Source organism: Clavelina lepadiformis, chromosome 8 (assembly GCF_947623445.1).
Source record: "Clavelina lepadiformis chromosome 8, kaClaLepa1.1, whole genome shotgun sequence".
NCBI lineage: Eukaryota > Metazoa > Chordata > Ascidiacea > Aplousobranchia > Clavelinidae > Clavelina > Clavelina lepadiformis.
In genome coordinates this window covers 18,311,009-18,323,431 of record NC_135247.1, presented here as the reverse complement: position 1 = coordinate 18,323,431, position 12,423 = coordinate 18,311,009, and the positions used below count along the sequence as shown (strand labels likewise).

The 12,423-nt window shown below is 35.3% G+C and overlaps 2 protein-coding genes and 1 long non-coding RNA gene across 3 annotated transcripts; all 3 read left to right on the top strand.

Moving 5' to 3' along the window:
• The first annotated feature begins 25 nt into the window (after positions 1-25).
• On the top strand, positions 26-1,621 carry LOC143469445 (uncharacterized). The gene is made up of 5 exons (XM_076967139.1): positions 26-473; positions 1,041-1,088; positions 1,167-1,256; positions 1,335-1,427; positions 1,506-1,621. Exons 1-5 carry the CDS (start codon positions 410-412, stop codon positions 1,619-1,621), a joined length of 411 nt encoding a protein of 136 aa, XP_076823254.1. The 5' UTR covers positions 26-409.
• Positions 1,622-2,009: 388 nt separating this feature from the next.
• On the top strand, positions 2,010-2,408 carry LOC143469887 (uncharacterized). Its single transcript, XR_013119232.1, has 3 exons — positions 2,010-2,093; positions 2,172-2,261; positions 2,340-2,408. It is a non-coding gene; the product is annotated as an uncharacterized LOC143469887 (long non-coding RNA).
• Positions 2,409-2,513: 105 nt separating this feature from the next.
• LOC143469106 (adhesion G-protein coupled receptor G6-like) lies at positions 2,514-10,005 on the top strand. The gene is made up of 20 exons (XM_076966669.1): positions 2,514-2,597; positions 2,676-2,765; positions 2,844-2,933; positions 3,012-3,209; positions 3,464-3,526; positions 3,687-3,842; positions 4,051-4,113; positions 4,193-4,383; positions 4,484-4,563; positions 5,407-5,534; positions 5,835-5,978; positions 6,065-6,264; positions 6,372-6,518; positions 6,590-6,699; positions 7,075-7,300; positions 7,395-7,573; positions 7,700-7,829; positions 8,026-8,188; positions 8,265-8,383; positions 8,676-10,005. Exons 2-20 carry the CDS (start codon positions 2,690-2,692, stop codon positions 8,772-8,774), a joined length of 2,562 nt encoding a protein of 853 aa, XP_076822784.1. The 5' UTR covers positions 2,514-2,597; positions 2,676-2,689; the 3' UTR covers positions 8,775-10,005.
• The last annotated feature ends 2,418 nt before the right edge of the window (positions 10,006-12,423 follow it).

The window sequence follows — 12,423 nt, the reverse complement described above, 5'->3', positions numbered from 1 at the left end:
ACGAACGTGTTTCACAGTCGTGACACCTGCTCGATATACAGACTATTAACAAGTGAAGAGAAAGTTAGTAGGTTGATAGTAGTTAGCCTATGGAATATTTCCATGCTAATTGCTGCAAACATTGTACAAATTTTTGCAAGATCTACAGTATGTTGTAAGGAAATGGAATAGTGAGGCGTATATTACATGCTATAAATTATGTCATGTGTGTTATTTTAATCTATACGCTTAAGTAACAACCAAAAACATTTTGTGTAGTAACAATTTTACATAAACCCAAATGCAGTTGATAAAGTTTCTCTACATACAATAAATAACTGTAGAGTAAGTACAGCCTACTACGTTATTTGTTGATTAAGTTGAAACATCTGCACCTTGTCCCAGTCAAAAGAATCCAACTCGTCAAACAATGAGGAAAATTTTACCTTCAACAATCTTCATTGTAGCTTTCATTCCATCCATTCTAGCTCAAAGTATGCAAAATGTTTATTTTAATTTTGTTTCAAATTAATTTAAGTGTATCAAATTTATAAGATCGTGAACTTAGAATTAAGAACAAAAGCAATTATTACTTAATTAAGCGTCACTGAGGAGTTTGTCAGAATGTAAAACATAATGTAGATACAAAAAGGAAAAAAAGTCGGTTGATTGTTTGGCTAATTTCTGTTTGCTGAGTGCCTTAAAACTACATAGGTATATTTAAGTTGTTTTTACCACAGCTGCAATAGAGAATAAATAAACAATAAGAGAATAGAAGAATTTAAGACATCACAATACATAGCCTAAATACTAATTGCTTTGCGGATTATTTGTAATAGAGATGCATTTTACGCTTCATATTTCTTATGCTTTATATTTACCAAGCATAACCATATCAAAATATTTTTATACCTGACAGTTTGAAACACAATTATATTGTATAAGTCATTTGAATCTGTGAGTGAAAATGGTTGAATTTCATCTTATTTTTTATTTTTTGTTGTTTTATTTCTTATTTGAATATTCTACAACATCATCAACAACAACAACAACAAATTCAGCTGTAGTAAGTAATTCAACCGTCCCACCTTCAACTGCGGAGAGCGAAAGTAATAAACATTTTAATAATAGGAAGTCAATGGTTACAAACCTGCTGTGGCACTTTAATGTTTTACCAAATAATTCAGGTCCTAGCAGTACGACATCATCAACAACAACAACAACTTCAGCTGTAGCAAGCAATTCAACCGTCCCACCTTCAACTGCGGAGAGCGAAAGTAATAAACATTTTAATAATAGGAAGTCAATGGTTACAAACCTGTTGTGGCACTTTAATGTTTTACCAAATATTTCAGGTCCTAGTAGTACGACATCATCAACAACAACAACAACAACTTCAGCTGTAGTAAGCAATTCAACCGTCCCATCTTCAACTGCGGAGAGCGAAAGTAATAAACATTTTAATAATGGGAAGTCAATGGTTACAAACCTGTTGTGGCACTTTAATGTTTTGCAAAATACTTCAGGTCCTAGCAGTACGACATCAACAACAACAACAACAAATTCAGCTGTAGCAAGCAATTCAACCGTCCCACCTTCAACTGCGGAGAGCGAAAGTAATAAACATTTTAATAATGGGTAGTCAATGACTACAAACCTGCTGTGGCACTTTAATGTTTTACCAAATACTTCAGGTCCTAGCAGTACGACATCAACAACAACAACAACTTCAGCTGTAGCAAGTAATTCAACCGTCCCACCTTCAACTGCGGAGAGCGAAAGTAATAAACATTTTAATAATGGGAAGTCAATGACTACAAACCTGCTGTGGCACTTTAATGTTTTACCAAATACTTCAGGTCCTAGCAGTACGACATCAACAACAACAACAAATTCAGCTGTAGCAAGTAATTCAACCGTCTCATCTTCAACTGCGGAGAGCGAAAGTAATAAACATTTCAATAATAGGAAGTCAATGACTACAAACCTGCTGTGGCACTTTATTGTTTTACCAAATACTTCAGGTCCTAGCAGTACGACATCATCAACAACAACAACAACTTCAGCTGTAGTAAGCAATTCAACCGTCCCACCTCCAACTGCGGAGAGCGAAAGTAATAAACATTTTAATAATAGGAAGTCAATGGTTACAAACCTGTTGTGGCACTTTAATGTTTTACCAAATACTTCAGGTCCTAGCAGTACGATGACATCAACAACAACAACAACTTCAGCTGTAGCAAGCAATTCAACCGTCCCACCTTCAACTGCGGAGAGCGAAAGTAATAAACATTTTAATAATAGGAAGTCAATGGTTACAAACCTGTTGTGGCGCTTTAATGTTTTACCAAATACTTCAGGTCCTAGCAGTACGATGACATCAACAACAACAACAACTTCAGCTGTAGTAAGCAATTCAACCGTCCCACCTTCAACTGCGGAGAGCGAAAGTAATAAGCATTTTAATAATAGGAAGTCAATGGTTACAAACCTGTTGTGGCACTTTAATGTTTTGCCAAATACTTCAGGTCCTAGCAGTACGACATCATCAACAACAACAACAAATTCAGCTGTAGCAAGCAATTCCACCATCCCACCTTCAACTGCGGAGAGCGAAAGTAATAAACATTTTAATAATAGGAAGTCAATGGTTACAAACCTGTTGTGGCACTTTAATGTTTTACCAAATACTTCAGGTCCTAGCAGTACGATGACATCAACAACAACAACAACTTCAGCTGTAGCAAGCAATTCAACCGTCCCACCTTCAACTGCGGAGAGCGAAAGTAATAAACATTTTAATAATAGGAAGTCAATGGTTACAAACCTGTTGTGGCGCTTTAATGTTTTACCAAATACTTCAGGTCCTAGCAGTACGATGACATCAACAACAACAACAACTTCAGCTGTAGTAAGCAATTCAACCGTCCCACCTTCAACTGCGGAAAGCGGAAGTAATAAACATTTCAATAATGGGAAGTCAATGGTTACAAACCTTTTGTGGCACTTTAATGTTTTACCAAATACTTCAGGTCCTAGCAGTACAACGACATCATATACGTCACCTGTAACCACACAATCAGCTACAATAACTGACAACTCAACATCTGAGGACGATTACGGGTACGACTATGTCTACTCGAGACCTATCATAGAGGACTATTCCGAGTACAACGTCTCAACACCTGGACCGACAGGGAATGTCTTGACACAAACAAATAATGTATCAGGTATTGGGTATCAGTGGGAAATTGTTACAATAAGCAGTATAGTTTAATCGTTGTGTGCAAATCGTGAAGTATACAATGTGCAATTTTGAAATGAAAGAAACCTGCATGAATGATTGGATGATGTGATATGAGTGATGCACATGATTTGATATGAGTGGTGCACATGATTTGACATGATTGATACACATGATATGGTATGAGTGATTAGATTGGGTTGACGACGATGAAAACTTTTACGTTTTGTTGACTTTCAGTTGCGGCGATAACATCTGCATCAGTAACATCATCAGCAACAACTTCAACTATGGAAGACAAAAGTAATCTTTGTCTTGACAATTGGCAACTCAGTTACTAAGAACAAACTGTTTCACTGCAACGTTTTTGAAAATGTTGCAAATGTTAATAAACATTTCAATAATGGGAAGTCAACGAATGCAAATCTGCTGTTGCACTTTAATGTTTTACCAAATACTTCAGGTCCTAGCAGTACGACGACATCAATTACGTCACCTGTAACCACACAATCAACTACAATAATTGACAACTCAACAACTGCGGAGCCCATGTCCGAGAACAACACCTCAACACTTGGACCGACAGAGAATGTCTTGACACAAACAAATAATGTATCAGGTATTGAGTATCAGTGGGAAATTGTTACAATAAGCAGTATAGTTTAATCGTTGTGTGCAAATCGTGAAGTATACAATGTGCAATTTTGAAATGAAATAAACCTGCATGAGTGATTGGATGATGTGATATGAGTGATGCACATGATTTGATATGAGTGATTACATTGGGTCGACGACGATAACAACGTTTACGTTTTGTTGACTTCCAGTTGCGGCGACAACATCTGCATCAGCTACATCATCAGCAACAAATTCAACTATGGAAGACAAAAGTAATCTTTGTCTTGACAATTGGCAACTCATTTACTAAGAATAAACTGTTTCACTGCAACCTTTTTGCAAATGTTCCAGGTCTTAACAGTACGACAACATCATATACGTCATCCATGACCTCACAATCAACTGCATTAACTGACGTGTCAACACCAGGATTGACTGAAGTAGACTGGACACCAACAAGTGTGTTGTCAGGTTTAGAACCTATTGAAAAAATCAATGATTTGGAATCAATTGTTTCAGCGGAAACAACATTAACTGCGGAGGTTTGATTTTTTGTGGTATATAGTCTTAATATGAGATATAGACCAATACGTCATGCACGTGTAGAACTTATACTCAACACATCTGTGAAAACCTTCACAGGATTCTGCCATTGTTGTGGAGATTGTTGGAAGTATCGCGGCTTTGCCGAGCACAAATCTGACTGAAGATAGCGGACCGAGGTTAGTTGATTTTTTACCATTTAAGACAACTGTTTCACCTGCATCCATTTACTGAAAATTGCCAAACACCAACCCTAACCGGCAAACGCGTAACGCTGAGCCTCAACCTTTTGTAATGTCATAATGCAAAGCGTCTCACTGGTTTGGTGATTTGCGTGGGCTGATTGGGAATACTACAGACCCACCACTGGAACAGGTTGTAGGAAGTTTAGACCGACGTGACTTATTTAGATCGGGGTTGTTGAAACTATAATATGGTAAACACCGAAACTAAAAATATCAAAATAGAAATCTCTAAACCGGAAAAAATATCTAAACGGTAAACACCAAAAAATAACCAAACTAAAAACACCAATTTGGAAGAAGTAAACCTGAAATTGGTAAACTGGAAAATACGGTTAAACTTCAAAAATCCTTTGCAAAAGAAAATAAAAATTCCCGGATCATATTTTCCATTATGGTATTTTTTGGTGACTTGTTGGATCCATTAAAGTACAACTTTAGCCCCTTTTCGATTAACTTACTGTGATAACTCTCTTAAAGGTCGCACGAGTAAGTACGTCACCGATCGATTTAAATTTGAAATTTCCATCTCATACGCAGCATGCCCCTAGCAGCAGCATTTATGCAGTTTTATCGTGATGTGACAAGAAAAGACATGTATCACGTTATGAGCTTAAAACAATCATTTCATCACGCCAGTTGTCGAACTTGATGAACGGTGTCCGCTGTTTCAGCTTCACCGTGCTCTCCTTGTAGTTGGTTTTAAACAACTGAAACAAAAAACAAATGCATAATCTTTGACCTTAGAAACGTTGTAAATTGTCAAGTTTTCGTTTATAGACTACTCAGAATACTGGACCAGGTTGCAGACAAAGTTAATGTGAGTGACGGAGAAGTATTTAATGCAACAACACCAACTGTTTTCGTGGCTGTTGTCAACTTGCCAGGAGCAAACTCCTCAATTGAAGGTTGTTGTCTTTCAAGTGTAATTATGGTGAATTTTAAACAGCATAGGAATTTTATTTTCACATCATTGTTCAAACTGGTTGTTCTTAAAATGCAACAAAACCAAATGTGTTTGCTGCTGTTGCAAATTTGCCAGGAGTAAACTCGACGAATGGAGGTTGTTGTTATTGGTGTATAGTTGATAGTTTAGTTTATTTAAATTTACAAAAGTTTCTTTTCACTTTTCTGGCAAACAAGAAATCTTAGTGAAAACATTTCGCCCAAACAGCTGCAAATAATTTGTTGTATTAAATGTGATGCAGGTAATTTTTCTGGAGTTGGTTTGAAAGTTGTCAATGAAAACATATCAAGTTTCACCGATGAAAGTTTTGCTCTCTACTATGAAGAGCACAACACAATTCAATCTTCAATATTCATCCCATATGAAGTTATCAGTAAAAGTAAAGGTGAATTGATGATCATAGGATGTCACTTATATATTTTAATTACAAATCCATTTTGATCTTTAACATAAAAAAGTTTGATTGTTCAGATGGAAAGGTCAGCTTCTATAGCTTTCTCGGTGACAGTTTCTTTCGTCCAAATTCATCTTCTAATATCATTGGAACGGAAACTAATTCCAAAAAGTCCTTCGTCAACTCTGATATCATAATATCTGCCACAATTTTAGACCCTGAAATTTCCACGGAAAATCTGAGGGATAACATAAAAATTTCTTTTCGTATAAATGAGGTGATTCTTAAAACTTTCATGTATATCTTTAAGTATAACAAACAATAAGTTTTAAAATTGCAATTGGGTAAAATGATTAACATTGTTTTGAGTCATAACATTTGCAGAGTTCAGCAATTTTTGGTTCATCAGTTTGTGGATTTTGGGTTGAAGATGGATCCTATTGGTCATCAGAAGGTTGCACCAAGTTACCTTCATCAGACCAATTGCTGCGTTGCGAGTGCAACCATTTAACCAACTTTGCATCACTTTTTGTGAGTATAGTTTTTTTTTTGAAAACTTTTACGTGTTAGATGATACATTGACTAATTTTACCTACAAACAGGCGTATGGCAACCTCACTCATGACAAAGGACTTGATATTCTAACTTATGTTGGATGTACAATATCAGCGATTGCAAGTTTGTGCACGATCATTGCTCTGTTGATCATATGGTTTGTAGTTTTTCTAGGCATGAAACATATCAACGATATTTTTTATAAAGCTTCAAAGTTTCAAAGTTTCAAAGCAATTTTATCAAAACGAATTCGTCTTTGCTTTGTATTTTTCAAGTAGTAGTAATATCTAGTCTACTGAATGTCCAGTGTATTTTGATTTGAAAATACCATAACATGTTTGAAGCGCATAGAAACTTACTTAGAGACCAGCTTGTGCATACAGGTTCCTGAAAACTTATCGGTTTTAAAAAGCTTGTCAAGCCGGTTTCTGTTATAAAAAGTGTTTCAAAAAATACCATTTTTAAGATTTTGTTTCTTAGCAGTGATTATTATCGTTGCCATTTTTGGGTTTGATCTCAATTATTTTATCAGGAAATCTATCAAAGTTCAAATGAAACAAAGCACAAAGTTTGTGATGCTCAATCTTTCATTGTCTCTTTTCCTCCTCAACATTTTAATCCTGATCAGTGAAATTCCAGGAGTTAGATCGGATGAGGAGAAGTGCAGAGCAGTGGCAGGAACTCTTCACTTTGCACTGATCAGCACATTTTTATGGATGTTTGCTCAAGCTGTTCCTGTTTTTATTTCAATAATTAAGGTAATATTTTAACTAACCAACCTACCACTAACAACTTAGCCAAACTTGTCAAGCATTTTGAAAATTATTTTCTGTTTTTTTGTTGCTTTTTCAGCCAATATACTTTAAAGTATATTTTTCATCAAAAAAGTTCATAATATCATTCTTATTTCTTGGTTGGGGATTGCCACTAATTCTAGTTGTGTTGTTTGCTACACTCAAACCAGAGTGGTATGTGAGTCAAGTAAATGATGTCAACCCTGACAAAACACCAAAAATACAAGGACAGTTTAGGTTAGTTGAAGTTTAAAAGCCAATTGGCGATGACCAAACCTTTAAGAACCTTTTGTATAAATCGTCATCGTTTGTATGAACAAAGTGTTCGTTTAAAAAAAAATTTGTGTTTCTTCTTTTGCGTAGGTGTTGGATAGTTCCTGATATGATGATATATCTGGTGATAATACCAGCTGCAATTCTTCTATCTTGCATTCTGTTCTTGTATGTTTGCTCCACTATTAAGTATCTTTTGCAAAAGAGACCTGGAGAAAAGGCGAGGAATTGATTTCAACTTCAGCTATCATTTTATCAATGTTTCAATTTTACATTGTTGTCGATGTTATATTGTAACTTTAATTGTACTCTCGAGTTTCGTATTTTCAGTCAACTAATGTGAAAGTGTGCAAGTCTGTAGTTTATTCTGTTTCTTCTTCGTGCTAAAAGATTCGTAACAAACTTACTCACTTCAGTCAATGAAACAACGTGAAGGCCAACTTAAAACCAACTTAAGATTTTCGCTGACTTTGTTTGTGATGTTTGGCATCACCTGGATCTTTGGATTTTTAATCTTTAACAGCAGCGATGTGAGCCTTGCTTTTGCTTATATATTCACCATCTTCAACTCACTGCAGGGTGAGTTATTGGGAAAGTTTTTCTTACATTGCTCTGTTGTATTTACAAGAATGTAATTACTTTCTACATGTCACAGGATTCACTCTTTTTATTATTTTCATTCGACGAAAGGGAGTGAAACAAAATATCCGGGAGAGTTTGTTAAAACTAACTCCAAAGCCATCAGTGGCTTCAAATACAAGTAGAGTCAAAGAGGTAACGTCGTAAATGTTGTTGTTACTTATCATTATACATTGTAGTTACGAACTTGATTTTTTGAAATGTTTGCAAAGATGTATGATTAATTGCCAAGGTTTATATTTGATACAAATAGAATGCTTCGAAATTTTGATGAAGACTGAAAGCAATTTCAGGGTCAAACAATTTCGCTATAAATTACATAAGTGGTCACCAGATGACGGCACGCGCAAATAGTCAATGAAATGTAATAGATTACGTTTGGAGTTTTATGGCAAAAGTTTGTTTAAACTGTTTGTCTTGTTTTTAGGAACGAACGTCGGTTTCGGTCACGACCACAACACGCCAGCCCCGGATTTACATAGTGGAGTGCTCTGAGGCCCAGTATTGGTGGGAGCCTTCTCATTAATAAAATTATAATGTAAGGGAATATGTGCCAAGTCAAGCTATTATGAATTCCAACACCTTTTTGTAGATCTAATAAGACTATCCAGCTGCCGTTATTTTTCAATCGATAAAAAATTGCGCAATCAGCCAATACTTAAGATAACAGCGTCGGCGTGAAAATATTAAATTACCGGTAACCATCAATGTAATATTGCGTTAACAAGTAAAACTGTGCATGGTTAGCACTTAGCGGCGTAATTTCGGTCGCTTCGAGGAAAGCAAAAAGCTTTAAAAACTGGTTATAAAATTCTTGAGCTTGTCTACTACGTCCAAAATGGGCGAATCATAAAAACTTTGTGTATTAACGCTTTAAATGCCGCTTTGAAACTTCTTAAACCTTTTCATATCTATGTGGACAATACGGCAGCCAAGTAATAGTTTTCGCTTTTGAGACACAGTGTAAAATTTGTAAGGCCCTGTACATCGATTTTGAAACGCAGTATACCGTGAAAAACGTTCTATCAGCGACTGCAATACTAAATTTGCATTGTTGGCTCTTTAGAAGCTTTATCCGTTATAGGGAGAACCATATCCAAATTATGGTCCCTTCCTTAAATACGTTAGTCTTAGCAAATCCTTCCTGAGTCATAAAACGAAATAAACACGCAATGCAATTTATACGTTGGGAAATGAAAAGGTTAGATTTGGGCAAAACTTTAAACTTGGTGAATATTTTGCATTATACATCAGATTATTTTTGCTCATTCCTTGCAACATGCACATGATTTCAACAGAATCTTTAGATTAAAGGTTGATAAAACGGATCAAGTCTTCACACATTTATGTTACTTACTTCGTTGTAATTGAGTGAACCATTCGTTTCTTTTGATGAAGTATTTAATATTAAGACAGCATTTGTATAAAAGTTTAATATAACTTGTGTTTCTTTTTAAAAGATATCGTCATAGAATGAATGGGAATAAGTTGATTTTAATAATTTTGTTAGATCTCACCCTAAGCGAATTATATTATAGTGCAAAGTTTTGAAACTTTTCTTGATTATTTTGTCAAATATCCTGATGAACATATATTCGAGTTCTTGACAGCAACTGGTTGCATTTAGTTTAATCTGGAAACTTTAACCCTTGTGACAAAGTAGACTTTAATTTGCTTCATTCATGACAGTGTTGACACATGTTGATGTTATTCTACTGTTGTATAAATCATTGCGTAATAAACCATCATGCTCTTTATTGCCAGGAGTGTAAATTTTGTCGTTATTTGTGATGAAAGAATGATGTTGTTTGCAATCGTAGGTTTTGGTTCAAAAAACATTCCTGTAACGAATGAAACGCATCTTGCAAATTTACAACTCACGACATTCACATTCACTTTCTTCAAAAATAAATTCGCAAACCAAAGCGATAATGATATGTTCCGGAAGTTGCATTCTCTCCTGTAAACATTGTCATTATAGCTTACTCGGGAACAACTTTAAAAAGTTATATAACTGTACTATAGCAACCTATTTTATAAACCTTTTTAGTTAATGGGGGCAATTAAACTAAAAACGGAGTTTGATCTTCCTCAAATTCTGAATGGTGACGTAGTTACTTTAGTTTGTATGAAAATTAAAACATTTCCGATGAATAAACCCGATTGTAGCCAAACATGATTTTTGCCCAATATCTATAAATGTTTTTCCATAAAATATAACTTATAAGTGTCAGTTTTTGCCATTGTTAAAAGCAGGTTTTACAGAAAATTATATGTTTGGAGTTTTGCGACGTCCCAATGCTGGGAGATGCTTCTTTCCGAGCACAGTTGAGTTTGCTTGCGTAGTTTCTAGCGGAAAAACATCACGTCAGTTCTTTTTCATCGCAATAGGCAAATCGGTTGAAATGAAAGATTGCTCGTCAGCGTACTCCAGGGTTAGATGTAGGCAATTTTGAGTATCCGTTAGAGGACGCAGTTAAACGTCACAATTTAGCCATTGCCCATTATAAGTATTTGTGATGGAATTTCATACTTGGATTTATGCTAATCGTGCTTGACATTGACGTCTATAATTTTAACGATATTCTTCAAATATTAACAAGGACCGACCATCAGTCTTTTTGCCTCACAGATATAAAGCTTACACTTATAAACACATTTTATTTAAAAAAACAAGAACTGACTGCACTCATACCAACACCGTTCAGTGATTGGTTTATTTATATCATATCGTCATCCATTAAATGCTGACAAGTTGCCAGTAATATTATGTTTATTTGGAACTTCATTATGAAGCGAAGAAATTTTTAAACTGCCGAGGTTTATAATTATTTAATTATTTTATATTTCTCTTTATCTTGCAACTTCCGTCCATTTCTCGCTTGTTGTTTTCGTCACGATGTGCTCAGTCACTGGAAGCTTTGCGTTGAATTATTTTCAAACTTGTGCATAAAAGCAATTTGTCTGCTTGGGTTCGGGGTTAAATCCACGCGTGTGCAGCTACAATTGATATAGATCGGACTTTGCATTTTGATGCAGTTTAAACGCCAGGTGGTTCCCCTTTCTGACCGGTATCGACTTCGTTCAAATGAAGCGTTCGAAGCTGTTTCGTTTCATTAAAATCTTCATTACAAGATGATGACGTAATATCAAGTGTCTTTTTTCTACTGTAAGACTCCTATTGTAGCCTCCAGTGAAAATGACGTCAGGATAGCGGGAAAGCGTTTTTTAAGTCACTGCTTCAAACACTGCAACGTATAAAATAACTCGGCTGAAAGGTTATTCATTGTCTAACGTGAAATTTAACTACATGGCGTCACAAAGACGAATGAATTTGTAGACATAATTTTTAAAATAATCCGATCAATGTGTTCGGATTTCCTAAAGAGATGACGTCATTCGCCGTATTCCACGTTGCGTAATAATAAATTGTCAGGTAAAGCAAAGTTGGCCAAAATTCCTGGCCTAACCATTGAAGAATATGTTTGCTATGATTCAAATAATTTGCTGGTTGTTCCATCATTGTTTTTCAAATTTTCTCCTTTCCGCACTAAAGTGAAAGGAAATAAAAACGACTTAATTTGAAGGCAATTTATCCATCTAGGCCTATATAATTTGATAAATATAACTTATTTGTATTGTACATTAAACATGCAATAGCGCAGATGATATCACGACTATAGACTGAAAGCGAAATAAATTTCTTCGTAAACAAACTTTTATGAATTTTTAACATAATAAATCAGTTTCGGCGACGCTATTTTTTCCTCAGAACAACCAAAAGGAATTTATGGTCACAGCATGCTTTTTGCCGGCCGCGTTTCCCGCACCAAAAAGGAAAGAACAAATTTTGTCATGGGCTTTTCCAAAAGGAAACCTGAAAAGGAAATTTTAACGTGTAACGTATAGTACGGAGTGAGTAAGGGGTCATGTCGCTTCCGTCCTTCCCTGTAAGTAAAACCTTGTTTCAAGCAAATCAACAGGACTGAGGAAGGCCAATCGAGTGTATTTGTTAGCAAAACAACATTGCATGCCTTTACTTAATAATCATTTTAACTGCTAAATATAGCAAGATATTTATACTTAGGCCTTATTTCCACGCTCAGCAAATCAAGTTTTTCTCACATTTTCACTGAATTTACAAACATCTAAGGCCACGAGAATCTCAATTTGTG